Source organism: Amphiprion ocellaris, chromosome 6 (assembly GCF_022539595.1).
Source record: "Amphiprion ocellaris isolate individual 3 ecotype Okinawa chromosome 6, ASM2253959v1, whole genome shotgun sequence".
Lineage (NCBI taxonomy): Eukaryota > Metazoa > Chordata > Actinopteri > Pomacentridae > Amphiprion > Amphiprion ocellaris.
In genome coordinates this window covers 32,742,925-32,770,697 of record NC_072771.1, presented here as the reverse complement: position 1 = coordinate 32,770,697, position 27,773 = coordinate 32,742,925, and the positions used below count along the sequence as shown (strand labels likewise).

At 37.0% G+C, this 27,773-nt stretch overlaps 1 protein-coding gene across 1 annotated transcript; it reads right to left on the bottom strand.

The window, feature by feature from the left end:
- Window positions 1-3,949: 3,949 nt before the first annotated feature.
- Window positions 3,950-27,308, bottom strand: itga2.2 (integrin, alpha 2 (CD49B, alpha 2 subunit of VLA-2 receptor), tandem duplicate 2). The gene is made up of 30 exons (XM_023269161.3): window positions 27,091-27,308; window positions 24,032-24,155; window positions 22,210-22,319; window positions 21,857-21,948; window positions 20,133-20,247; window positions 19,511-19,638; window positions 19,264-19,412; window positions 18,852-19,002; window positions 17,813-17,978; window positions 17,575-17,651; window positions 16,406-16,544; window positions 14,986-15,131; window positions 14,761-14,904; window positions 14,395-14,598; window positions 13,209-13,339; window positions 12,881-13,044; window positions 12,350-12,501; window positions 12,112-12,222; window positions 11,669-11,754; window positions 10,080-10,221; window positions 9,852-9,935; window positions 9,653-9,729; window positions 9,483-9,566; window positions 9,274-9,376; window positions 9,067-9,177; window positions 8,129-8,239; window positions 7,038-7,151; window positions 6,826-6,915; window positions 6,494-6,610; window positions 3,950-4,781 (listed from the first exon to the last, which is right to left on the bottom strand). The coding sequence occupies exons 1-30, from the start codon at window positions 27,134-27,136 to the stop codon at window positions 4,692-4,694; spliced, it is 3,558 nt and encodes a 1,185-aa protein (XP_023124929.2). The 5' UTR covers window positions 27,137-27,308; the 3' UTR covers window positions 3,950-4,691.
- Between the last annotated feature and the right edge of the window lie 465 nt (window positions 27,309-27,773).

The window sequence follows — 27,773 nt, the reverse complement described above, 5'->3', positions numbered from 1 at the left end:
TTGCTCACAGTGGTCCAAGGGACGCTCAGGGAGTTTGTGTGTTTGCTCAGACTCATGAAAAATTACAGGGAACACTGGGAGTCAGTGAACTTGTTGGTCCGGTTTGAAGGCCTCCGTGTGGTCCAGTAGAAGTCCACGTAGTCGGTGTTGGCTTTGAACCGCAGCGACTGGCCTCCATCAGGTGGACCGGCTCATCCTCGTAGGGCTCCTCCTGTAGCCTTGAGGGAACCACAGGAACATTCAGTAGCTGTTGAAGTTCTTCCTGTCAGGCTCGTGGTAGAACGGCTCTGAAGTATCTTTTACTTGTCTTATCTGGAACAATCTAACAGCCTAAACTGTTAACAGCGGTGTAAAGAAGCAAACACACAGGCATAGATTAGGACTCAAACTAGATTTATTTTAGAAAACAAATCAGCTTAGAGGCATTTGTTCACACGTGGCTGAATAGGAGGCCGTCCAATCAGATTTGAGATCTTCACTCTGTAGGTTGGTTGTTCGGTGAGACTCTTGGACCTCCATCAGCTGACGTGGATGTTTGATGGTCTTCCTCTCTAGTGCCAGATGATTCATCCATGAATTCAGCAGCTACAGACTGAAATGAAGCTCATGCTGCTGTGATTGAATTCCTGTTCCAGATCAAATGTTCAGAGCTCACCTTGAATGCAGCCGTCTGATAGTTTTTCTCATTGCAGTCTTCAATAAAGTCTTTTTCCTCATGTCAGGATGTGGTGAGACTCTTTCTCAGTCTCTGCAGACGTCCCTCATTGTGCATCTCCAGAGAAGAAACAGAAAAACTGATCACTGCTTCAGCATCACAAACGCTCTCCAGCATTGAGAGTGTTTTAGGAATTCATTCATTGTGTTGTGAACTTTGAAGGAGCAGAAACTTTACAGCTACCAAAGATATGAGCTCCAATTCTGGATGTTTTAGAAAATGAAGTTCATCAAATGAACACTTGATTTTTGCTGATAACGCTCATTAAATAACTGAAGAAATCTAACATAAAAACCTGTAAACTCTCAGGCAGCTTTTGTTAAAGTTTGTCTATAATTCTATCATCGTGTTCTGGAACCAGGACTCTGCAGAAGTTCTTTCAATCAGATACTTGTGTGTTTCTATTTAAGGCTTCAGGTTTGAACGTACAGCAGAGGATTAGAAAGGAGTGATTTTAATGTTTAAATCAGTCCAGTAAATGTTTGGCGTGAAAATTATTAAAATTTTGATTTAGATAGATTTGTGTCAAATAATATTGTAGAGTCTCACTTAAATATATCCAAATGAGTTCAGTGTATTTACATTTTATAGAATATTTGATTTCTTAATCTCAATACTTAGGGTCTGACCCTAAATATTATAATAATGATGTCAATTTAAATAATATTTTAGTGCAGAGTCATAAACTTTAATCAGCTAAACTTACATAATAAATATCACTGTACAATCTTAACCTGAACATTCATATTATTGAGGTAAATTTACATAAATCATGATATTCTAGAGTATTAACTGGAATATTTCTAACATTAATCTTTTTGTATTGTGCTGATAAACAACAATAACCTGACTTTAAGATAATATTTGTTGTCTGTGATTGTGAGACTAAATTCCTCCACATTCTGGAACTGGACTGCATTTCCCAAAATGGAAACATGGACAGAATTTAACACTCATGTATCCATGGCAACGCTCAAGTTCCTGCTTCTTACCAAAGTTCACAACACAAGTAAAGATTTTAATGTAAAACTTCAGGGATGACTGCTAACCATAAGTATTCTGATCAATACTTCATGATCAATATCAGGACAGATGTTACAATTCCAGCTGTTGCATTAGACTGCAGTTATTCACAGAGAAATTAAAACATCACATTCCTCATAAAAACTAGATGGGACTTTTATTAAATAAAGTGTTGGTGAATAAACAGTGTAAAAAGTGCAAAGCAGTTCCATTAAATCAGGAGATGTGAGATTTCCACAGCATGGATCACCATCTGCTGTGTTGATTCATAGCTGAATGTCAGAATGAACTGAGCTAGAAAAGCTGCTTTGAGCTGCAACATTACGGTCTGACAATCCAACACCATCACAGCTTTCATCTGGTTGTTTTGCTCCAACATGCTGTGAAGTTCAGTTTTTACCTGAATCAATACAGAGATTCTATTTCCAACTAAGACTGGAATAAAAATTAGAATGTTATCAGGTTATTAATGCAACTAAATCCTTTCAGATGGAAGGATTTACTTCTAAGTTCTAATTCAAGTTTCAGTTGGAGCACATTGCATTCACAAAGAAAAACAACGAAACCTTCATAGCAACATTTAATAAACCTAAAGCTTCCCTGTTGGCTCATTGGTGGAGTTTGTTACTGAGCATCTGAACCTTAAATCCAGTGAGACGACCATCTTCAGTCGAGGCCAGTCAGAGAACTTCAAGACCTTCCATCAGCTGGACCAGATGTGGCATCATCTCCCTCTGAACATCTGGATGACAGGAAAAAAGACAGAAATCAAACACAGATCACAGAAATACAATTTATTCACTTTCGGGTTTCAGTTAACCTTAAAGTAAAATAACTTTTTTAAAAGCTAAAATACACAGCAAAGAAATACAGGTTGAGAAGGTCATTCTAATAATGAGGACAGCTGCTGCAGCAACTAACACAGGTGTTCAGCAGTAAGTTAGCCACCTGTGTTAATTAGCCCGCTAGCTAACTTAGCCGCTTAGCTAGTCCGAACCAACTGCTGAAACATGACAAAACACAACTCTACACAAGTCGCTGACTTAACGTACAACAAAACAACGCTACTGGTTAGAAGTATCTATCTTCTTACCATGTTTTACTCCAAAAACAAGGTCAACAGCAGCCAGAGATACTACCAGACGTGTCGACCATAGATATATAGAAGACTAGATATGCTAGCGCGCTGTCTTCTATAGTATCTATGGTCTGACCAATCACTGCTCTCTGGCTCTCAGTCAGTCTGACCAATCACTGCTCTCTGGCTCCGCCCTCTGAGAATCTTGTTGTCGTTTGGCTCCACACTCGCTGATGACCACTTCCGGTCTCAGAAAATGAAAAAACTGACCTTTTTTCGTTTCTGTCTCTGATTTTATTTTTTTGTTATTCTAAATATAAAATGAAAATCAATGCATTTTTAAAATTTCGTATATCTCTTTTGATCATGAAAAGGAAAAACGCCTTGTATTTCAATTTTATTTTTTGTATTTTAAAACGAAAATCAAATAACCACTCGTTTTTTGTTTTTCATTACCTGTTTCAGAACGGATAATCCAATTGCCAAGATATACACGGATTAGACCATATAAGGACTAATTTAGCATTGGAGTGACTGAAAAACAGCTGTGAAAACATACATTTAGCCAAAAATGCAGTGTTTTTCTTCTAAATCATGTATTACGAATCTTATAGAAATTAATGTGCAGTTTTATGGAGAGGAGCAGTCTCACAAATAGGACAGTTAGTAGAAAATATGTCACCAATCTTCTTGAACCAAATATTTTGCAAAGAAACTGTGATTCAGTTTTTCATATGACCAAGCATGAACTCAAGAAACTCTCCTATTGCTGTATCAGAGCTGTATTAAGTTAGAGGAGACCTGAGTCAAAAGTTAACAGCAATTATTGTGTCCATAGAAAGCTGGCATCAGTAGTACACAGCACTCACCACAACCAAGAAAAGTTGTGTGAATCCATCATACTTTCAGAGGGTTTTCCCTGTAATGTTGTCAAATAGCCTCGGCATGGCCACACTAAATTTAACATTGTGATATTACCAGTCAAAGTCGTGTCATTATAAAGATTATTTGCCTATGCAAATAATGGTCAGCCTCAAAGGATTTGCTGCTCCCCTTATCAAACCTGACAAGTTCACAGGTAATGGTAAATCACTAAAGCTAATACCACAAAGTAGCTACTCCACTGACCCATATCGCCAAAAAATCTTTTAATATATAAAACCCAAAATCAAACATCACAATTTTATCTCATAATATATACAGTACAAACACAATGAAACAGAATAATTACACATTTTACTTATTACAGGACAGGTATTGTTTCCTTTTTGCAAATAAGCTATTAATATCAATAGTCTTGATGCAAAAAAGCCCTGAGTGCCAGAGATGGCCGTTGAATTCAAGGCAGTAAATGCTACAGAGTGCCTATAGTATGTGTGTGACAAATAGCTATATTCATTATTGTCAGATTTTCTAACTGGAATAGCTGTTTTGCAGTCACATTGTTGAGAATTTGTCTGAACAAAATAAATTAAATGCCTTTACAGTGTAAAATTCTGGATGGCAACATTTGCATCCAAGCCGATTATCTCATCCATAGCCTAAATTTATTTTTTCTTGCTATATATGTAGTTCTGTGGAGAAAAAAACAGCCTTAACATTTTTTCAAAGTCAGTGCATGATAGCAAATACTCTGTACAATCCACAAAGCAATAAAAAAAATAATAAGAAAATAAAGAATGTAAGACCAAAATCCTCTGGAAATATGATTGAATCCCAGGAATCCACAAGCTGAACTGAATCCATTTCATTAAAATGTCCAATTTCCAGTGACTGAGCTGTAGTCTCTTTGCTATACAAGAACCACTGAAAAGTACCAGTTTCCATCCTGGAAACATCCAGCAGAGAGAAAAGGCTGCAGGTTTTCTCTTCACTTCACAAAACTCCGTCCTCGTTAGCGTGACTCTGCCCATCTTCATCAGATTCCTTCTGAAGCTGCTGGTACTTTCTTTTGAAAAACCCAAACTAGAAAGCAAACAGATCAAGCTCAGACACAGTTCTAACATTATTTAAATCATCTTTGTTTTACAAGAAAAAATTGTGCCTATTTTTCCAAAGATTCCACTTTATACTGTCATTTTTCTAATATACTGGGAATAGTGTGTTTTTCTTCCATCTTATATATGTGGTAAATGTGGTCATTCTATCTCAAATCATAAAATTTCAGAATTGCTCAGCCATTTCTGAGTTGTCTATATATATATATATATATATATATATATATATATATATATATATATATATATATATATATATATATATATAAAGAAGGTGGTGAAATTTTAGCTTAATACATGTATTACTTTCGAAGATATTTTAATAAACTACTGTCTACCCACTTTCAGCACATTTTCTTGGGCATTGAAATTTGAAGCTATGTTTTAATAACAATATCTCAGAAAATATGAAGGATTAAAGCTTGAAGTTTTCTCTGTTATTTCTGATTATGTCATTGATTCAGGCTCTGCAATACTGGACAAGTAAATCAACTGATACCTAATTCTGGATGCATTGAAATATGAAAAGTGAAGCTGGTGTGAAAAGTCCCATCTTTGAGCACACATTAACAAAAAAAACATAATGCAGAAGTCAGCTAGTGATATTTTCTGAACCACATGCAGTTGCATTTCACAATAATATGAAACAAAACATACACAATAGTTCTCAATATGAAATACTTGGTCACACATACTAAAAAAAATGTATTAATATATATAGAAATATTTTTGCATAAGGAGAAAGTACTTATTTATATGTGTGCACTGTGGGCATTGTGTGCTGCTCTTTTCTTTGTATTGTTTTTTTTTCTATCTGCTGCTGTAACATGGAAAATTTCCCCACTGTAGGATCAATAACGGTTTATGACAAGCTGTACCATAAAAACAAAAATATTTCTATATAGCCTAATCCAAGTAAAACAGAGTTTTAAAGTTGTTCTACAAATATAACTAAGAAAAGATATTTTTTCTGTAAGTTTTGTTTTGTGATATTGTGACATGCAACTGCATGTGGTTCAGAAAATGTCACTAGTTGACTTGTGCATTATCAATTATTTTGTTAATGTGTGCTCAAAGATGGGACATTTCAAGACAGCTTCACTTTTCACGTTTCACGTCTTCCATAATCAGAGACTATTTGATGTACTTGTCCAGTATTGCAGATTCTGAATCAACAACATGAGAAATAACTGAGAAATTATCAGGTTTTTATCTTTAAAAGTTCCTGAGATACAGTCATTCAAACATAGTCTTGATTTAAATGCCTGAGAAAACATGCTGAAATGGGCCAACTAGCATTTTTTTTTTAGAAAGCATTTGATATATTAAGCTAAAATTTCACAGATATCTTTTAAATAACCAAAGTTTATGATCAGATATGGTTGAGCAGAAGACTCCTGAGGATTCAAGGTGGAATGACACAAATACTACTGTCTGTTGCACGGTCAATTGGTTTTAAGTAAATATGGTTTCCTGTATACTCAATTAATACAGAGCCACGTATTGTAATGAAAACACACAAAAAAAAAGTAATGAAAACACAGATCATGAACATTCTCCATTTTGAGAGGAACAAGTGACAGAAGGGAAACACTCATACTTACAAATACTAGCAGTTTCATAAATAATTTCTTGATATTCCTCTTTATTTTTTTCACAAAAGACTGGACAAAAACGTACCTTCCACAGCAGCCCGACCGCCAGCGCCAACAGCAGCAGACCAGCTATGACGCTGCCAACTATGACTCCCACTGGAACATCACCTTTCTCTCCTGGTTTGCTGATTGTCAAAACCACCTTTATAGCAGGAGAACAGCAGAGGTCTATCTTACTCACATGTAACATAATTAACTAAAAAGAAATCACATTTTACACCTTTTTTGTGCAAAATGAAAAATGATAAAAATATTATATGCATAAAATATTTTCACACGTAACCTTCACGTACAAATACTGCTTATCAGTGGTGTTGTCAAGAAAACACAAATTGAAGTAATGAAACGTGATCTTACTGGTAGCTGTTTGAGGCTGATAATGAGCAAATCAGGGATGGATGTCTCCACTTCCAGACTGGTGGTCAGCTCAGTGGTCTGATACGTGGCCTAACATGGCAACAGTATACAAATGAGAGCAATGATGGCATCATTCTCAATTTATTAACAGGTAACATAAGGAAATAAATGATAACTAAAGCAGACCAAACAACCAGCATTGTATATTTTACCGAAATAAATGTCCCACTCCAGATCCTGGTTTTAACTTTCACAAAGTAGTCGCTCTTAACGTCTGTGTCTTTGAGGATGCATTTCATATATTTGCATTTTGCGCTCTTGCAGTCCTGTCGGTTAAAAAAAATTAATTAAAAAACCAACAGTAATTACAGAAAATCAATGCACAACAACCAATCAGTGCAACCACAATATTGAAAAACTTAAAATTTCTTCTGTGTATGGAGTAGAGGTAATAAAAAAACATGCAAAGAAAGATTAACATTCTGTTATTCTGTGAGATCTGTCTTTGTCTAAAAGACTTGAAAAAGTATTTCTCCACTGGCTTCCCATCAGTTTCAGAAATGATATACAATTTTGGCATTTATTTTTAAGCAGAACTCTTATATAATCAGACCCCAGTTAGGGTAACCAACCAGATGCTTTTGGATTTCCTGAGATAGGGGCACAAAAATAAAACAACAGAGTTACGAGTTTACCTGTCAGGTGAGAACTACTCAGACTTAAGACATTTGACCCACCTCTTCACATTGAAATTTAATTCCAGCAGAGTTTAAAGCCCTGACTTCATCCTTTGTTGTGTTATATTTTTAGATTATTATTATTTTATTCACTTTCTATTCAGGTTTTTCCTTTCATCATTTGGTCTTTCCTGTATTTTATGGTTCCCTGATTTGATTTTACAGCGTTTTGTAGTAACTCTTAAATGTGCTTTATAAATCCATTTGACTTTGCTATAGATACATAAGTCTGTATAAGTAAAGCTGTTACAGGTTTAGACCTAGAGGTAGAAAGTGTAGAAGAATATGAATATAATTGAATTGAAATGCAGTATTCTTTGAAAATATCCAGCAACTGGAATGTAAAATTCTACTACTGTATATGCACTTTGTAGCTTTTTAATTCATCTGGCTTTGTATAAATGTTACTATATTTTGCTTTGAAAAATATACCTTTAGAATCTCATACACATGTACGGATTTAAGCTTGTGCACGACAGTTTTGTTGTCTGTGATAGTACAGGATAAAATGTGTCCTAAGAGACATGGAAGGTGGTGAAAATATGCTAAAAACGTAAGTAACTGACCAGTTTCTCGATGCTTCTGAGGCTCTCCTCAGAGAAAGACGCTGTGTGGCTCTTCACTCCGATCTTCAGAGGATCGACCAGGCTGCTGGAATCACAGCTGACAGAACCTCCCTGCAGGTGGAGAAGGAAACAGTTCAATAAGAATATATTTTACAGTCAAATCAGTCAAATTAAATCAGTTAAAGTAAACATTTTACACAGTCTGACATAGAAAAACAAATCTGTAGAGGCGATTAAGTGGTTTTTGTAACCATGTACACTACAGGCCAAAAGTTTGGAAGCAACTTCAAGTTTCTGTTCACAATGTCTTTCTTTAAAAGGTAAAAACAATAAAAAAAACCAATATGAATCCTATGGATTTTGGGATATATTTACTACATGATCAGACTTTGCTTTCATTGATATGCACCATTTTCCTCAGTTTACCTTTTGGTATGCATTGAAGTTACCAGACAATTACTGAATAAATCTTAAGAAAAGAAAAGAAGGGCTTAGCTTTAAGGTTGAGAAGAATTAGAAGAGTCACAACTTCAGTGCAAAAGTAAAAAACAAATCACAGTTTGCATTATTCACTTTAGCTCTTTGGCTTTTGAGAGTTTGCATTCAAAAGTCCCAATAATTCTCAACTGTGTCCATATCTCTATAACTACCACGGGAATGACTAGAAAGAAGAAGCTGAGTGAAGAAACAAGAGTACAAACACCTGATAATTATAGTAAAAATGTATTCTGATGACTGACTATATAATGATCATGTTTATTTTGTTGCTAAGTATACAAATAAAACTATGATCTTTATTTGTACGAATTTGATCTTGCTTCCAAAAGTTTGGTCTGTAGTATATGTGACATTTATAGAGTTGTTTGAATGTCTAAAATTACAGTTTCAAACACATATTTACAAGGAGGAACAGTTTTTAACTTTAAATAAACACTCACAGCTTGTGTCTCGACGTTGGTAACATAGAGGAGCGGATTTCCACCTTTAGTGGTCGTTGGCAGAGCGATGGTGAGATACAGGAGGCTGACGGGGAAGTTACTCGTTGAAACCTATAAATACGATTTGTTACATACGTATATATACATCTTTAAATAAATACATAAAAGAGGTGACAGGTTTTTAAGAGATGGATTCATTCATTGTACCTTCACTGTAAAGTTAAACTCTGGGCCGATGTCATCCAGTGTTTTCACTGTTGTTACCACTGGAAGTGTAGCGTCCGCCACATAGAAATTAATGTTTGAGTGTCTACAATAAAGAGAGGATAAAATTAACATTTTGAGGCATCTGGCATCATCAACTGTCAATCTATAATAATAAAAATTCATGTCAAGGTAGCAAAAAGCAAACTCACCGGGATAAAACAACCCCTGCATCATATTTAACAGGGAATGATATGTCCACCTTGTTGTCTGCAGGTCTTTCCTCGTTACCATCGCTGTAAAGGAAAAAACACATTATTACATTCCAGTAGTTTTAAATAAGTTGAAAATTTTGATAGAATATCGTCTGAATTAAGAGTACCTCTTGGCCTCAAATTTCACCACAGCTTGGTTCTGCAGCTGATCAAGATTGTATTCAAAATTTATCTGAAATTTCATCTGTAATGACAGAAGATGATGTTTTGCATTACTTAATGTAACTGGTCAAATTAGGAAAGTGTTAAAATTGGTTTAAAAACAAGTAGAGACAGTAGAGAAATAACCTTTTATTTTGTATTTACCTCTTGGTCTTTCTTTAAAGCCGGGTATCCCACCTGGCACGTGACAGTTTCTGTTTGTGTTGACGTGCATTTGACTCCATCGGTCTGTAAATTTACAGTTCAGAATTGTACATAACTTTTAGACTTACACATGTTATTAAGCCCCAAATTATTCCTTGGAAATGTTTTAGTCTACATATAATTCTGAAAAATCTAAAAAAAGAACAGCATTCAGTATTTTTAACTCACAGGAGGAAAGACGGAGGAGTAGTAGAGGTTGCTGGAGTACGTGATCAACACCTGCGTGTTGTATGCGTTTTCCTTTTTGTTCTTCACATCCACCTCAAATGACAGCTCTCTGTTATTAGTGCTGACCAGAACAGGAGCTGAGCTGTAACACAAGAGCTCAGATTACTGTTTTCTGCATCCACGTGATTTAACTTCCACATGCCACAGATTAAAGGAGCAAATTCACAGTATGAGTCCTGTCTAACTGACCAGAACAGAACAAATAAGAAGGAACAGTCAGTTATTTCACTAAGAGGTGGGGCCTACTGATAAATGCATTCATTATTTTCCCCCATAACCTCTACAAATACACTAAAGAGTACATTAAATTGATGAAATCTGACTCTACCTGCACCTTGTACAGTGTAGATTTTACACATGAAAAGAGACGTACAGTCAAGTGTTTAAACAAGAAAATCAACTATTCTACACTCGTCACGATTTCCTTCTTCTAGTAAAATAGAATTCTTTGAGACTGGTACTGTAATATCTATCATTTATCCATTAGGTCAGTTCAGTGCAGCATCCGTCTGACAGCCAAGACAGACTTTTACACAGCTCTGTTTACAAATATGTACTATGAGTATGTGATATTACGTTCCATTACTGAACTGGAACTTAAACTTAGCATTTATCAGATATAAAAAATCTATTATGACAATTAACCGTCATCGTTCAAAAGTTAAGATTCAGAAAAAACACATTCTCAGGAATTATCAACGAGGAGTTTAACACACAAACCCTTCATCATCCTGTTTGGCTGTGGTTTGATCATATTAGGATGACATTTGATTGGCAAAATCAGCAAAGAGCCACACAGCTGCCATCAGATTCTGATCCAAATATCATTAAAGTCTAACTGGTTCATAAACATATTCTATATAATATATCAGATTTCCTTGCACGATTATTTCAGCCAAAGGAACTCATGATAACAATATGAGCATAACAATATTATAGTCATATCTATTATCACATTGCTATGCGTAAAAACGATCTTTAGCTTTGTTTATTGTGTGTTTTGTTTCTTTTTGACAAATAAATTACACTTGGGAGGTGGAAAGAGTCTGTAATCATAAATGTACTGTGTGTTGTTTCAGTGTTGAAGTGTCAAACAGGAAACTACATTCTTTACAACATTATCATATGTTTGTTGTTATATATCCACATATATCAACATTTAATTTGCAAAATATCACAGTTATCATCATATCTATGTAGAACTTTCCATTTTTTAACAGAGCCCTATACGTTTGAAACTAGTGAGAAAACAAGAGACAAAAACACAAAAACAGGCAACAAAAAGTGTTTTAACTGGCAGAAAATGTGGTCTTTATCTGTTTATCTGGTGGTACCTGGTCTTTATGGTACAAAGCTGACTGACATAGTTTGTTTTGAGCATTTACAATGATCGCTTATCCTCACTTCACAAGTGACTCACGGTGAAGAAGCGCACAGCCTTGTCCAAGCTTGTTCTATCTCACTAAACCATCACACAGAACTGGACTCCTCACACTGTATGTTGAGACAAGTTGGGGATTTTTTTTTACCTGGATGATTTTGTACTCGTCTTTACACTCAGCACCAGATCGCTGACACAGACGTCATCGGAGCCACAGTCTTTAGTGAACGGGATCTGGCACAACAACAGATCAGCAGATTCAGCTGGATGCTGCGTTACTGTTTAAAAGCTGCTTCTCCTATAATCTCTACAGCTTTGGAGAACACAACATAAAAGAAACTTGTATATATATTTACAAAAATGGATGACTTTCAAGCTTGTTGTTGGGAATCATGTAGCATTTAAATCTGAGGACTTGCGTGACTCTGTGAAACAAGCCAGTAATCATCACACAGATGTAACATGTCATTTTAAATGGCTGTACAAACACCTTCGCAACTGCATTTAAAGTCATCTGTTACCTGCAGAACAAACAGGACAGGCAAAACAAAACACAGATGCACACATAAAAGTTGCGTATCAGTAACTTACAAAGAATTCCAGGGCATTTGGAGAAAATATGTCAAGGACGGGGTTCACATCTGCATTCTGCTGCTCAATTTCAACTTTCAGACTGAGAGAATTCACAAAGTCTGGCGTCTCCTGTTGAATAAAGCATGTATGAGCAAATCAGCATCAGCACACTTCATATGTAATTTGGAAATCTGGAGCAATATATGTACAACCTTTATCAACTCAAGGTCACCAACAGATGATCTTTATCCGTTACCTGAACATAAACCTGATAGTCTTGACAAAGGGGTGTAGATGAGATTTTTGTCTTTTCTGTGAGAAAGCGTTCGTTGTTTTTCGTAAACAGTCCTCTTGATGTCACTCGTGAAGCCTGCAGGTCAGCATCCAGAGTTAAAGTGTAGGAAATATCTGAAAAAAAAAAGGAAAAACCATGTCTGTGATTCATTATTTGACATTTGAGTTCTGTTATTATTTTTAAAACTTAGCAGGATAGTATTTGAATTTGACCTCTAAGCAATAACAGTTTGGGAATTACACAGATTTTCTTTTCTTGATGTCTTTATGATAAATGTAAGGCGGTTTTTACATTCCTTGTCATTTTATTTGCTATTTGTATTGAAATTCACTTATTATGACCCAAGCCTGTTAAAATATAGAATGAACTGGATATCCTGCCAAATATCTCACATCTCTTTATTGCCTAGATCAGCATCATTATCCTTCCAATCAACTCTTGCAGTTAATTTAAGTATAATGAATCTACATATTGTTACGACCGACGGTTTACCGATGGGTCCAACAGGGTTCTTAGGCCTGAATGCAGCAGTGAAGCAGAGGTTGGTGTTGAAACATGACAGCTTGCGTCCGTTAATGTCACAAGGTTTGTTGAAAATGTTGATTTTATCAGGCTTGAAAGTGGCTGCAGCTGTGACAGATGCCACACCTCTGGACCTGAAAACAAGTTCAACCTCAAATTATTATCAGCCTTGTCTGAGACAAAGGATGCATTGAGAGAACATCATAAAAGCAATACAACCGAGTAAATCATTACACAAGTTACACAGTTTTTATGGACTATATTTAAGGCTCCCACATATTGTAGTAGTTTAACTCACCAGAGCTGCACCACTTTACCATAAGCCCCGACTGAGATGTCAGGAAGCGTATCATCATTCAGATCTTTGTAAGTATCCAGAGACCTTCCAAAATACTGCAGCTGAGGATCCAGTTTGGAGCCAAAGATTCTCTGAAAATAAAAAATAAAAAAATCATCTCATATATTATTACAAAGTTGATGACATTAACCCCCTGAACCCAAAAACCAAAGGGCAGGTTTGAAAGTCATATTTTGAAAAAAAAAAAAAAATGACGCAATTATGAGAGACAGAAACAGCAAAACAGAAGAAAAAAATAATAATTTGATTTCCAGCAGTCTGTGACATTGTAACTTACTTTATTCTACATGTCTCATTTGAAAATTCTCCTAAAATACATCATTTACATTAAACGTATTGTGCAAAAAACGAAAAATTCTGCACAACTCAGTGCAACTGTAAAGCCATGACTAACTCAGCAGTAACTAAATGCCAAGTGGCAAAAATTCAAGAACTTTTCAAGTAAACAGGTCTGAACTGCAGGCTGCAGTGAAAAAAGATATGAGACAAAAATATACGTAGAAAACTATCGATAGTTTGCAAAGTTACTTTTGTTCCTCAGTATTTTTAACACCTACAGGCACATGGATAAATGTTGCACATGTTGATAGCAGGTTTTTGAAAATTTTTACTATTTGCCTGATGAAACGTTGCACCTGTAAATGTATCTTTGTATCTAGTCTCAGATGTACATCACTTTGGATAAAACTGTCTGCTAAATGAAATTGTAGAATTGTAGGATCTTTGGTAGTCAGGCAGAGTGCAGAAGTCTGTTTGAACTTTTGACAATAATAATCAAAATTTACCTCTACTATATAAGTTAACATATTTTTAACATATTTTTTCCCTTTTTTAAATAATTTATAACAATATAACATAGTCATACTACATAGAAGGCATTTTTTAGTTCCCTTTGCTACTAGTCCAGGCTGTGCTGTTTCCATAGAGTTCCAGGGCTTTAAATTGTAATGAAATATGAAAATCAATCAAAAAACTCCCAGAAACTGCTTGGGGCTCAGAGGGCTAAAAATATTTGCAATACTGATGTGTATCTAGCATCTGTTTAACTCCAAAGACACTGAAAGATCACAACCAAAACAATTCTATATCTCAGAATTCATGTGGAAAACAACGTCTCTCGCCGTACCTGTGAGAACTGTTTGTTTAATGTCTTCTTCTGTCCATTGTAGATGTAAATGACACCTTTTCCTTTGTCTTCGAGTGGCGCTCCGACTACAACATCATTGTATCCGTCCAGGTCAAGGTCAGGAACGGTGGAGATGGCCATCCCAAAACGTGCATTCTCAGTTGGGGGTGGACCGCTGAGGAATCCCTGCTCGTTCAGTATCCCCTTCAAATCATGAGGCAGAGAAATCATGTGGCTGAAGGAGCTAAACATCATTCTACAGTTTCTCTAAATTAAAGAAAACTATAAATGACTCAGTGCGAAGAGTGAAAATCCGTCTTAGGAAATCCAGACCATGAAATGTTAACAGAAAGGTGAGGTTTTTACCTTGGTGACAGAGAAAAGATAGACTCTGCCTTCTTCTTTCTTCAGCTCGCTCATGTACATCGGAGCACCAACCAGCAGGAGGTCGGTCGTTCCATCTCTGTCCACATCCAGGGGGCACAGGACGCTTCCAAAGTACGAGCCAATCTAAGAAAACAATCAGCAGCTGTTTACTGATGAGAGGTGAAATGTCAGGCTTCACACTATGGTATCCTCTAACGCCAGTACCTGTTTTCCTCTTTCTGAATCTATGATGGCAGATTGCTTCTGAGCGTTGACAGTGTAGACGATAACTTGGCCGGAGTGGTTGGAGCGAGGAGCACCGGCTACAAAGTATTCTGTCGACCCATCGCTCAGAGTGGTGACAGAGTAACCTGCAAAAGAGCACATTTACTAACTTACACCAAAAGTTCCGACATGTTTTTACTGGTGGAAGGCACAGTAACTATTTACTCAATCACTGTACTTAAAAACAATTTTGAGGTATTTGTATTTGAGTATTTCTATTTTTTGGGAAATATCAAACTGTTCACCCCGCTACATTTCTTTAAACAGCATATTTACTAGTTACTTTGCAGATTAAAGAAGTGTTTTCTTTTCATCTGGCTGATTACACCACAGTCAGGTGTGAGTTGGGTGGAGCGAAGCTGGAAATCAAGTGGTTTTATTTAACTCTGTGTACCAAATAGGAGTAATAACAGGGCAACATGTCCTGCCTCGACAAGTACAACAAGATCAACAAACGCATGACGGAGAAATTAATCAAGAGCAGTTTGCACATGTCTACATTGTCTCAAAAAAGACTCCAAGTAGGCAGTAAAAGTTCAAAACTTCAGTGTAGGTGGAATAGAGATGTTCTCTGGAGTTTTTTTTTTTTTTTAACATGCAAAGTGTAGAATATGATCATGTATAAGATGATTAATGCATCAGTAGGAGCAAATCAATATAACACAGACAGGGTTAAATCTTTTATCTTTGGTACTTCATTTTGACTCATGTACTTGTGTACTTTTACTTTAGTAATATCTATTCTATATATCATTTGAATTCTTCCTTCAACACTTTCTTCCAACCACACATTGTGTCAAAGCAGTAATAAGCACAAAAAAATGAAGAAATAATTGAATAATTGAATAGGATGTGTGCCACCACATATAACCAAGGAAGGAATAGGAAGATATTACATGAATGAGTACGCATGTAATAATGGTGAAAGTACCGTAAAGGTGAATGTCAGATGAGATAGATTGATTTCCAAATCTAAGTTATTAGTATGAGTGAAACATTTAAGCTTTAAACCTGCAAAGTAGAATGAATTTGGTCATACAAAGAATTACCGTAGATCGTGCAAATAGTTCGTCTGTGATGCTCTGCTTCACAGATTTGTTTACAAGATGAAAAAAGTGATTAGCTCGCAGATGCAAAGCTTATCTGGTTGAGGAAAATTTCACAAATCAGTTTCCACTCAAAAGCGTCCCAGATATGTACCACACCTTTTATCTACGGTAGAAACTAGGCTGAAGCTGCAGTGAAATCTTATGATATCCAACACCCTGACGCCTGTATTGTTTTGTGCAAAGATTGACAGTACTGTCAAAACTTACAGTACAGTTACAAAACAATGCCGATGACAACTGCAAACGCCTACCTAGTAACGAGCTGTGGTTTCTGTCCTGCAGTGTTCCCTCAAACGCTGAGGAAGGCAGAACATCCACTTTTGTGCCTGTTTGATGGACGACAGTGCCGCTCCAAGCGTAAGCTCCCACTGCTCCGAGCATCATCACGTCCTGAAACAGCACACATCAAACACCAGTCAGCAGAGAGCACATAAATACCACTAATATTTCTCTTCTGAATTTCCAAGCAAAAAACAAAAACAAACAAAAAAAACAAATAATCAAAAGCACAATGTGTGTACAATCAGAACACGTTCTAAATGTTAAAAAAGACAACTGCTTAAGACTGTAGTCAGACTTAAAAATGTAGCATTGTGTTTGGCTTTAATGCTGCATTTGTGAATCAGGAAGGTTGTTAGTAATGAGTTGAGGTTCACACACGAAAACTTGAGACTCTGTGACCAGCTTTGTCAAAAATTCTTACTCACATATTTCATATTTTTTAAACTTGTACCCAGTGTTGTGCAAATGTATACAGTAGATAGATTCATTCACACCTAGGAGAAAATTATCTTGTCAGATTGCCTCTCAAAGATAGTCTTGTGCAGCCCTTTGACCCATACTCAATGATTTAACATCTGATAAGCTTTTATCTACATCCATCCATCCATTATCTATACACCGCTTAATCCTCATTAGGCTCGTGGAAGAGCCTATCCTGCTGACTCAGGGCAAAGACGGGGGACACTCTGGACAGGTCATCAGTCTATCACAGGGCTACACATGGAGGCAAACAATCACACTCACATTCACACCTACGGACAATTTAGAACGACCAATTAACCTCAGCATGTTTTTGGACTGTGGGAGGAAGCTGGACAACCTGGTGAAAACCCACATGTGCACAGGTAGAACATGCAAACTCCATGTAGGAAGGTCACAGGCCTAGACCAGGATGCAAACCGGGGATCTTTAAGCTGTGAGCCTACAGAGCTAACCACCGGGTCACTGTGCAGTCAGCCTTTATTTACACTACTTGTGAAATTGGAAGTTTATTTCAGTCATTGGCCAGGAAACCACAAACCCCCACATCATGGAGTGCTCTTGCAAATTTGAGCGTAAAAAACAGTCATATATGTGAACTTGCTCTGTCACAACTGGCAGCAACATTTTAGAGGTATAGAAAGGCAGTGTGTTGTACCTGTTGGCTCGCGTAATGAGCACTGAATCCAACCTGGGACATCTCCATCTTGAAGTTGTCACCTCCTTTTCCAGTGCCTTGAGGGAACAGAGGAGACGAGTAAACAGAGGAGCAGATCGAGAATCACGAGTGCAAACTATTTGTAAAAAACACATTAAGCTGCGACAGACAACATGTATGAAACACCAGTGTCAAGTAAATTCCTCAACAACAGGGCAGGAAGAGAAATAATATGCACCCTCGATGTTGAAGATCCGGTTCCCCAGAGTTCCAGCGATGGTGGACAGGGCCGCCTCTTCAGACACATTGAAGAAATACTTCTCTGTGGGTAAACTGGCAATGGATTTGATTTCCTTTATTAGGTTTTCTGTGTCGATGTTATTTCTGATGTAATAACCCAAGACCTATAAAAAAGGGAGGGAAATAGGAGTGGAAAATTGTACAATGTAATGTAAGATGGTAAACATCCCACTTGCGGATCTATAACTGCACAAGCCATAAAAGCCTAAAAAAAAGGAGCCTCTAATAAATCAGCTCAATTAAAATAAGTGTTGAAATTGTATATTTATGAAGGAAAAAATAGATATAAATGTCCAGATACACATTCTTCAATTTCAAGTCAGATAAAACAGCTTAAAGGATCAAAATATTACAAAACAAATGCAAAAAAAATCACACTGGACTGAGTTAGATAATAGACCCCAAAATGTAGCAATTAATATACTAAAGCAGGGCTAGTTAAAAGAATATACTTGAGGAAATACTGCTAGTAATTAAAAAAATATATAAATTAGGTAACAACTTGAGCTCTTTAAAACAGCAAATTTAATCAGAAATGTATGCAAGTGTAAATTTTAAGGATAGAGTTTTGATAAAGTTGTGCGATTCTATGCAATCAACAATTTTACACCTACAATGAAAACTATAAAAATATCTAAACTATAAACTAGAACCACAAACTCCAAAATTTAGAGTAGCTGTAAGCAGTAGTAGGACATCCAAATTTATAGCCACAGTTATATTTTTCAGATTCTGTGTATACCAAGAGAGTGAGTATCTGCTTGAAAACGGCTTCTATCAAAAATTGGTAAACATCATGAAAGAAAATCTGCAATATGCAATTCTAGAACGCAGGATGAGAAACCACAGTGAAACTAAAAATTGTGATTAAAGTAGGAAACTGAAGCCTACATTTTCCACTTGGTATATTGAAGGTTGCTCTAATCATTATGATCTGTATATGACATAATCAGAGTAAATGTCAGTTCATTTCTTACAGCGATACCGAAGCGTGTGATGCCTTGTTTCTCACAATCAGCGATGACCGTATCTCTGAAGGACTCATCGTGAGATTCGCCGTCAGTGACGACCACGAGCACCTTGGCAGCGGTTGGTCGGCCGCCGTGATTTGGATTAAAACCCCACTGACTGAAAGAGGAGACACAGTGGACATCTCCAAGTTAAAATTTGTGGTTTGATCACAAAGCAATAGAACAGTTTTGGATGTGGTAAAAAAACAAAAAAAAAACAAAACAACTTTAAAAATCTAAATTATTCAGGTATTTTCAGGTAAAAGAGAGAGCAATATAAGAAGATCAAAAAGTATAGAATGCTCTAGAAATGTTACAAGTAAATAAATAACCCACAAATAAAACGAATGCATGCATGTTTGCAAAAGGCAGCACAAACCTGGCATACTGGATGGCGTGGAAGGTGTTGGTAGACTGACCGTACATCTGTGTGATTCTGGACGCTGCAGCGACAACCTCTTCTTTGGTTTTATACTGATTCAGTTTGAATTCGAACTTGGGGTTAACAGCGTACTGAATGACACTGACCTGCCGAAATAAAATTGCAATAATGACCATTTAAGACAAAAAAGTAACTAACTGATTTAAAATCCAGCTTATACTCAGCTTAAATTTCTTGAGGCTACCTGCGTGTTTTGAGGCCCGATGTCGAGCGTAGGTATCAATTTCCGTAGGAAGTCTGTCATTGGCCCCCAGGGATAAATGCTGTTGGAGCCGTCCAAAACAATCACAATGTCCATCGGCCCTCCACATGCTAAACAAGACACCAGAGAGAGAGATCATAATATGTTGAAACAGCAGCCATGAAATAAACAAATACGTCTATTTTCTACTTTTCATCTTTTCATTCAGCCTCTGGTTTCAGTTCATGCACCTCTCCTGACATACTGCTGGTAACGCATCCTATTTAAGTCTCGTTAAACTAACATTATCGTGTGGTTAAACAGCTGCACCGTCATGCTGGTGGATTCCAGAAACCTCAGACAACCAGGAAGTGGGAGTCATGAATGAAAAGCAAAACATTACCAAGCCGCGTTGCAAAAATTTAAACCGTAGAATAAACTTGACTTGCAAAATAAATATTTGTATTAAAAAGGCAGCTGGCTATAAGACAACTCTGTAAAGACATTCTCTCACAAGAAACATGATTCTATTTGAAGAAATTAAACAAAAGCAGACGTATGCCACTGTGTAAAAACCGTTAACTATACAACTTAAAGCATCAATAATCATATAAACACTTCTTACTCTGGACGGCAGGAGAGAAGGCTGGTTGAGGTTGAAAGAGGGGGTTTAACTTTGCACAGATTCCTGGGTAGAAGTCTTGAGAGCCGCACTGCTGTCCCCAAAGAGGGCCACACATCTGAATCAGATCACCACAAAAGAAGAGACTTAGCAGCTGTTCATGCTAGTCACTGCCTTTAGAAGCATCTACTAAGATCTTATGTCTGAGATTAAGAGTGATAATTCATGTTGAAGTGCTTGTATTGGAAATATCCATAAAATGAAACCTGCCAGCACATTCAACAGATGCTTTTTTTTAAAGTAATTGAAAGGCCTGGGACTACTTTACTTCCTGCTGCAGCAATCAGTTTACATAAACCACTGGCATACTTCCCTTAATCTAAAAATGGCATCTCAATGTAAATTTAGGGGGGAAATCTTTGAGCAAAACAGTTTCAGGTCACCTGCCTTTGCCACCCAAGTGTGTTTATCCTGTAATTACATTCTGAATGCAACTGAATGCAATTTACTGAGAATGCATCAAATTATGAGGGTTCCATCAAAGTAAGCATTGTGGGGTCATTCTACCTCAATTCACGAAGTATTAAAAAAAGTTCACGTCTGACCATCTCATATTTGTCTGGATTTTTCCTCTGTGTGTATATATGTTAGTATAATAAAACATATAAAATCTGGGGTCATAGGTTACATTAGTTTTTGTGTTAAAAATTCTTAAAGAAGGTGCAGTCATGTTGATTGTGTTTCATTTGTGCTAATCTGTGGTGCAACGTTTGAAGTGCGATAACTTGAGAAATAATGTAGTTAAGAGTCCTGAAATTTTGCAGCTCATTGACATGTACATATAGTCTGTAATGGTGCAACCCTGATTTCATAGAACCATACAAACCAGTTATATGAAGCTGCAAATTTTTCTTTCCCAGTACAGTGCGACTAACTCTCCGCTAACAAGATTATAATGAATTAAAATAGATCTTGATACATGTAAATACTTATGGCACCGATTATTTGAAGCACTATGAGTTAGAAAACCAAGATTTTTCTTTTAGCCCAGTAACAATATTATTAACTCTTCCAGTTGGATCACTATTGGAGGGGTTTCACTTATTATACCTGCTCAATGATTGTCCTAATATTGGTCTTAAATGCAAAAAACATCATTTGAATTTTTTTTCTCATAAGCTATGCTTCTGACTGGCACCTACTCCACATTGTTGACGCAGCAAAAATGATCAGTCTCTTAGGGCGGAAAATAAAGGTTTTATAGTTGGTGGAATATTGGAATGATCCAATTTGCACCATCATATAACTGGTTTGTATTGTTTTATTAAAACAGGGTTGTACCATCGAAGACCATATGTATATATACATTTCAGGAATGTAGCAACTGTTACTTCTTAACTTATGGCACTTTAAACATTTCAAAGATTGGCAAGAAGAAACTGTTCAAAAATCAACATGACTCCACCTTTTTAAAAAAATAAAAAATCTAACCTCAAAAGTAATGTTTCCTATGAGTCCAGAATTTACACGTGGTCAAATCAATTTAACACTTCTGTCAAAGTGAAGATGGTCAGGCATGAGATATTTGGTGAACTGAGGCAGAATGACTCCATTATAGTAAATTACTGAGTAAATACATAAGAGAAATGTGTGCCATTTTAGCTTAAAAATCACTGTTACAATCTGCAGGTCTCTGAAATATCTTGATCCCTTTGTATAGTTCATACCATCAAACCACTAGGTGCAGGCAGCCGGGTGAGAGTCAAACCCAGGGACATGTTGGTGTTGACGTTTCTAACATTTGGAATAGTAAGAGAGTCTGTGGAAAAGGATGAAAAGTCAAAACCAAGTCAAAGTTAAGATTATAGTTGTTCAATTTGGAAAGTATAAAATCTGTACAATTATCATAAACTCAACATATAGATTACATGTATCTATTGCTAAATTTCAAAAATGCCAAAAAAGACATCTTATATGTTTCAGGATGATGGATCTTTTTAGTTTTGCTTCGGCATTTTAAGTACATGGCTAATGTTTGGTCGACAGGTCAAAGGTTAAACAACCAAACGTCAGATCTCACCTTGAAGATTGAGCTTGTCGCAGCTGTTTCTGGATCCTGAGACTGGACACTTGTAAATATCCCCTTTCCTGTTTTGACTGAAACCACTCCAGGGAGCACCAACCAGCAGCCTTCAGAAAACAATAATATTCATCTTTAATAAACATGTACTGAAACAGTTATTCCTATAGTTGCAGCTATAGATGGGAACTTGTAATAAGAAAAGCACAAAATTTAAATTCTTTAAGTACATTTCACAGCAGTAACTTCTACCCCAATTCTAAAACAAATGCAGTAGAAAACACACAGAAATATCAGCCTGTAAGTTTGCAAAAGTAAGTTTGTGTGATCCTGTTAGAAGCATGTAACAGCGTGTCAGTCTTGTTCTTCTCTAAAGTCTGGAAGAAACAAGATTCTGCAAGTTCACAAGGAACACATCGATCTTAACACTTGAGCACCGCATCACCATATTCAGATGTTGTTGACGCTGTTACTTGTATTAAGATTTAGACGTTTCTCTAAATCCAGAACAGAAAAAGGCGCGGGAGGTGGGATGTGTCATTGGACCAGACAGGAAACTGCGTATCGCTGCTGTTTTGTCACAGTGGAATATACCGACAGAGAACATTATCAGATGCTGTGCAGTTACGTAAATGTGACACTCCTGCAGACAGTGACTTACTCTGTGAGACTGTGACTCACAGTTTATAACATCTAGACATGATCGAGACGTTTGGTTACTGTTTAACTAAATGTGACAAATGAGTTATATTGTGGGAGGCTTTAAACATGGCAGGAGGGTTTGTGTCACTAATGCAGGATGTGGGAGCTCAAACAAATCAAGCATGTTGTTTAGGAGAGGTTGCACAATTTTGCGGGAATTTACTCAGTCACTCATCAGTAGAACTTGACCAATAAAATCTAATTTTTAAAAAAGTAACATATATCCAGATAGGCCTCAAAAATCCAGTACTTCCTTCTTCATATATTTAATTTTTATTTTATATATATTTATATACATTATAAACTGTATTGGCAGAAAAAATATCATTTTTAGCTCAAGAAAGGAGCAGAATTAGTTTGGAAGGGAAAAAAAATCAAGAGCAAGACTGTGTCTGTGTGGAGGCTGGATGTACAGTAAATGCTAACATCTGTATGATACCATGATCTCGTCAGTAAAAAAACAGAAATGCAAACCTCATGGTGGTGCTACAGGAAAAGTCAAGGGAAGAATAATTATATATAACAACGAAAATGGTGGACTTTTAACAGCACACAACTCCTTGAAGCTGGCAAAGCAAAAATGACGAGTTTCCAGTCCTTTCACTCAAAAACAAGAGCATACAGCTAAACTAATGACAACTTAAATGAGATTTTCTAATCACTGGCAGCTGCTGCAACAAACAGAAGACTTGACCACAGTTTGGATTAATGTGCACTAGAATCTACTGCTTCTAATACACAGGACGGTGACTTGGCTTGAACCTGGTGCACACAGTGTGTAGACGTATTTACAGCCCACTAAGCACTGCAGATAACTAGGTGCATCTCTCTGGAGCAACAGGCCATCATTTGCAAACTGGGTGCTTCATGAGTATTATGGATAATAACAACCGGCACACAGCCTTGAGATCTCAGGCCAGAGGAGCATCTTCAGGACAAGCTGTGTGGATTTTCTTTTTTTTTTTTTTTACCTCAAGCACACAACTGAGCACCTCACTGAAAGCAGAATTCATCTGGTGTGCAGGTTTGTACTGATGACCCGAGAATGAACTGAGAAATGCCAAGAAAATCACACTGATCTCATCGAACAAGACCTTTACATGATAGCTCAAGTTCATACCATTTGCCTTCATGGTTTGTCGTCTGCTGGACTGTGTATCCAAACTCTTCTGCTGCTGGTCCGCTGAAAATCTTGGCACCTGCAGTGCCAACATTGAAGGAGTGGGACTGCCAGATTCTGTCAGCTGGAGGAGGAGAAGAAAGAGGAAGTTGCATGATGAAACAACTGATAGCTTTCACACCTGACAATCAATATCAGACATACTGATGCTAATACAGTTGCTCTCATTCAAAGAGCAACTGTGTCCTAAAAATATAACCCTAAGTAGTAAAAATGTAAAATGTGCATCGCTCAAAGAAAACAAAAATATAAGTATACAGTGAATTAATAGCAACATAGTTTTATTCATGTTGTTGCACAGAGATATAGTTACTGCACATTATTAAGTGTTAACTATGAAGTCAAGTGAAAAATTTGTCAACTGCTTGCACTGAAATATAAAGAGTCCAGAGTTTCGCGATTAATTGTACGTGTGAGTCAGTCTCCCACTGACAGTTTCGACCACTTAAACCACATCCTATGCACTGAAATACAAACTATAACATGCAAACTGTCTGGTTTTCTGAGGTCAGTATGGTCGAAATCTCATTTCTGTTGTTGCTTATTCAAGGTTTCAAATGTCCTGCCCAACAAGAAAGGAATATTCCTGCAACAGTGACTAACATTACCTAGAGGTTCTAACAATGTTTCAAAGAAAATATTTTAATTTAATGCTCAAAGAACGTTTTAAGGAAATGTATTGTTTCAAATCATGTTCCTGTGAAGTTAACAGTTAACTAAGGCAGAATGTTTTAACACTGAGATGATGTTTGGAAGACACTGTCAGATTATGTTACATGACAACAGAACAATGTTCTCAAATCAACTTTAAAAAAGGATTTTCAACATGTGATCAAGGCCTCAGAAAACAGAGTGTGTTTTTATAAAACGTTCTTGTAATTTCAAACTAACATTTTGCCTAGAATACTCTGAAGCTGTTGAGGAGATGCTACTGTTACAAACGTTCTTCTATAAAAGGTTTCCATAATGTTACATAACAGTGGAATGATATTCTTAATGCAACATTCGGAAAATATTACTAGAAAAATTTCCGTCTCATTAGACAACTTTACTCTGCCTTCAAAAGAACATCCTGGGAACTAAACATGAAAACGTCTTGCTTAAAAGATTACTACACAATAGCAGAAGTTTCTCAGAATGTTGGTTGGGTGGTGTTTGCACTGTGGTCAAGCAGGGTGATTTGCTCTGGACAAAAACAAAAACAAAAAAAATAGCCGCTGCTGTTTCCTTCAGAAAGAATACACCAACTCAAACTGTTATTGACAGCCAGAGCTGGATGACTATTGGTTAGTTTGGTGGAGCAAATTCTGACTGATTTATAAAGCTGGGAGACTAACTGGTTGTGAGAAGGCTTGATGAATGGAAGAAGTACATATCTTCATATCTAAACCCCTTTTATTCTTCATAAATAACCACAAAAATGCATTTCATCATTTGGGACCTTTAAAGAACCATGATCAGACACTCTTCTGACCAGTAAATATAAAAGGCCACCTTAAGATGCAATTTTATTCAAACTGATCTCAGTTGGGGCTGTAGTTTGGCACTTAAATGTCCACAACTCCACCATCTGTCATCTAAGAAATTATTTCAGACAGCCCAGTACGAGAAACAATCTGCAACATGATGCTCTGGATGGACATGTCCAACATCGTGACCCTGTCCACAAAAATGTCCACCAAACTCACCAAAAGCCTTCAGGAAGAGTCGAACAACATTTCACAGAGTAGACAACCTCAATAACTCTGAGTGTTGCAGTCGTGTGACTTGGTACAGACTTGTTAACTTTCCCAGTTCAGTGCATACGTGGTCATTTCATGATGTCAGTTCTGTTATGAAGATGCTGTGTGTTGGAAAAACAAATGCATATTCCACTACATCAGAAAGAATGAAGAGAATTATATAAAAAATGACATGCTGTGTTTACATTTTTGCCCAGTATAATCCTGCTTGTCAGTGCTGGTTATATTATTATTTTGCAGTTTTGAATTTCTGTATCTAAAGTCTAAAATGCTATCATGATGAGAGATAAGTCGGATGTTTTATCTCCAGCAGTGAATGCAGCCATCCTGACTTCCCCCACCTTCAGAGTCAGATGGTGGTTTTGTGTCTGAATCATGGACATTAAAAAAAAAACAAAAAAAAAAAAACAAACACATCAGCTTGACTCATGAAGGAAAAACACTAAAGAAGCACCACAACACATGAAGGTCATACAACTCATGGAAGTTAGCAGACACTTCAATCCAGCAGCATGTTTCTCAACAGACACACTCCATCTTCAAACCCTCTGAATCCCCTCAGGTGGAATTTGTCTGTGGATGAGTGTTGCTGCTGCAGTTTCAGAGCCACAAGTCCACACAGGCTCGGCTCAGCTCTCAGCCTGCCTTCCCCTCAATCAGCAGGCGCAGGAATGTGGATGGATATTGGACTCAGGGGACCTACACCAGCACTGTCTCTTGCCACGCCTGTTTACCTGCAAGCGCAAAGTAGCACTTTGCCTCCACTTGGGATTCTGCAAAAACATATTTGCATTTCCTCTCATTTCATGGATGGAGAACAGGCGTTAAAAGTCTGTCTGGCTGCAGTTTGGAAGCTTCCACTGATTATAGAGAAGCGACAGCGAGTAACAGCAACTGTGTGACCCACAAAACAACGAATCTAGCGTTATTTAATCCATACGGGCTGACTGTGGATCATGCATTTGCACGAAAAAAAGCTCCAGGATGAGGTGAAATCGAGTTAGAGTGTGAACATTCCCAAATAGATCCACTCGGTAGAGGGTTGTCGCTTATGAAACTGTTCTGCAACTACCATCAAAGCTACGTCGAATGCCTAATACAGATTACAGACCATAATTTTCCGAAAAGGACACAAAACAGCTGTTTTACTTGGCGAAAATAGGTCTATTATTTAACTCTTAAGAGATCGGTGGCGCGTAATGGCGCAAAAATAATGAAAATGTAGTTAAAAGTGCAAAAAAAAAGACGTGTACTTACTGATGAGTATGACAGTGAAGAAGATGTTCCCCCAGGAGTAATCCATCCTCGTCTTTATTCCATTTGTGTCAGTGATTAAATGAAGCCACTGCACTTGTCAAAGTTATTGCTGCGCAGCGCGAGTGAGCCGTGACGCACCGGACATGTTTCCTAAATAAGGTCTTGAGCTCTTCCTCTTACCTGCGGATACAAACTTTGACCCAAAGTGTTTGCAAAGGGTGATAAACTCCTCCAGAGTAGTACTGATGAACTGATTCAGATGTGACACGTAGAATCCGGCAAGGGGCAGGCAGAAGCCAAGAAAAACGCGTGTAATCTCAACTTTAAAGAAGTCCAGTGAGGATAAAATGTGAAATCTTGCAAATTGAAATGGAAGCAAATGTAAGATTAAGAAAAGAAAAAAAAATGTCACAACCAGTCCACACCCATCAGCTGTAATTTAAATTAACCGTCATTCCAGAGCCACAGCATGAGTTCACATTAAATCATCAGATGCCAAATTAAATAAATAAACTTCATCATATAACAGCAAACAATTTCTCTCATCCTCCTCAACCCTCCTACACTTTCTGTATCCCAAACTCCGAGTCCAGCAGAGAGTTATGACCACGACAAGATATTAAGAAATGTAAAGTATTAAGATCCTATACACTGAAGCCCAAACAATAGAAGGTCTATTATGG

Bases quoted from the DNA above. Each gene is read 5' to 3' on its own strand.
- itga2.2 (XM_023269161.3), bottom strand. From the start codon at position 27,136: ATGGATTACTCCTGGGGGAACATCTTCTTCACTGTCATACTCATCA. The intron at 24,156-27,090 runs GTAAGTACACGT...CTCCTCCTCCAG, and splicing joins CTTCACTGTCATACTCATCA to CTGACAGAATCTGGCAGTCC. The intron at 4,782-6,493 runs GTACGTTTTTGT...TTTGCTTTCTAG, and splicing joins CGGTCGGGCTGCTGTGGAAG to TTTGGGTTTTTCAAAAGAAA.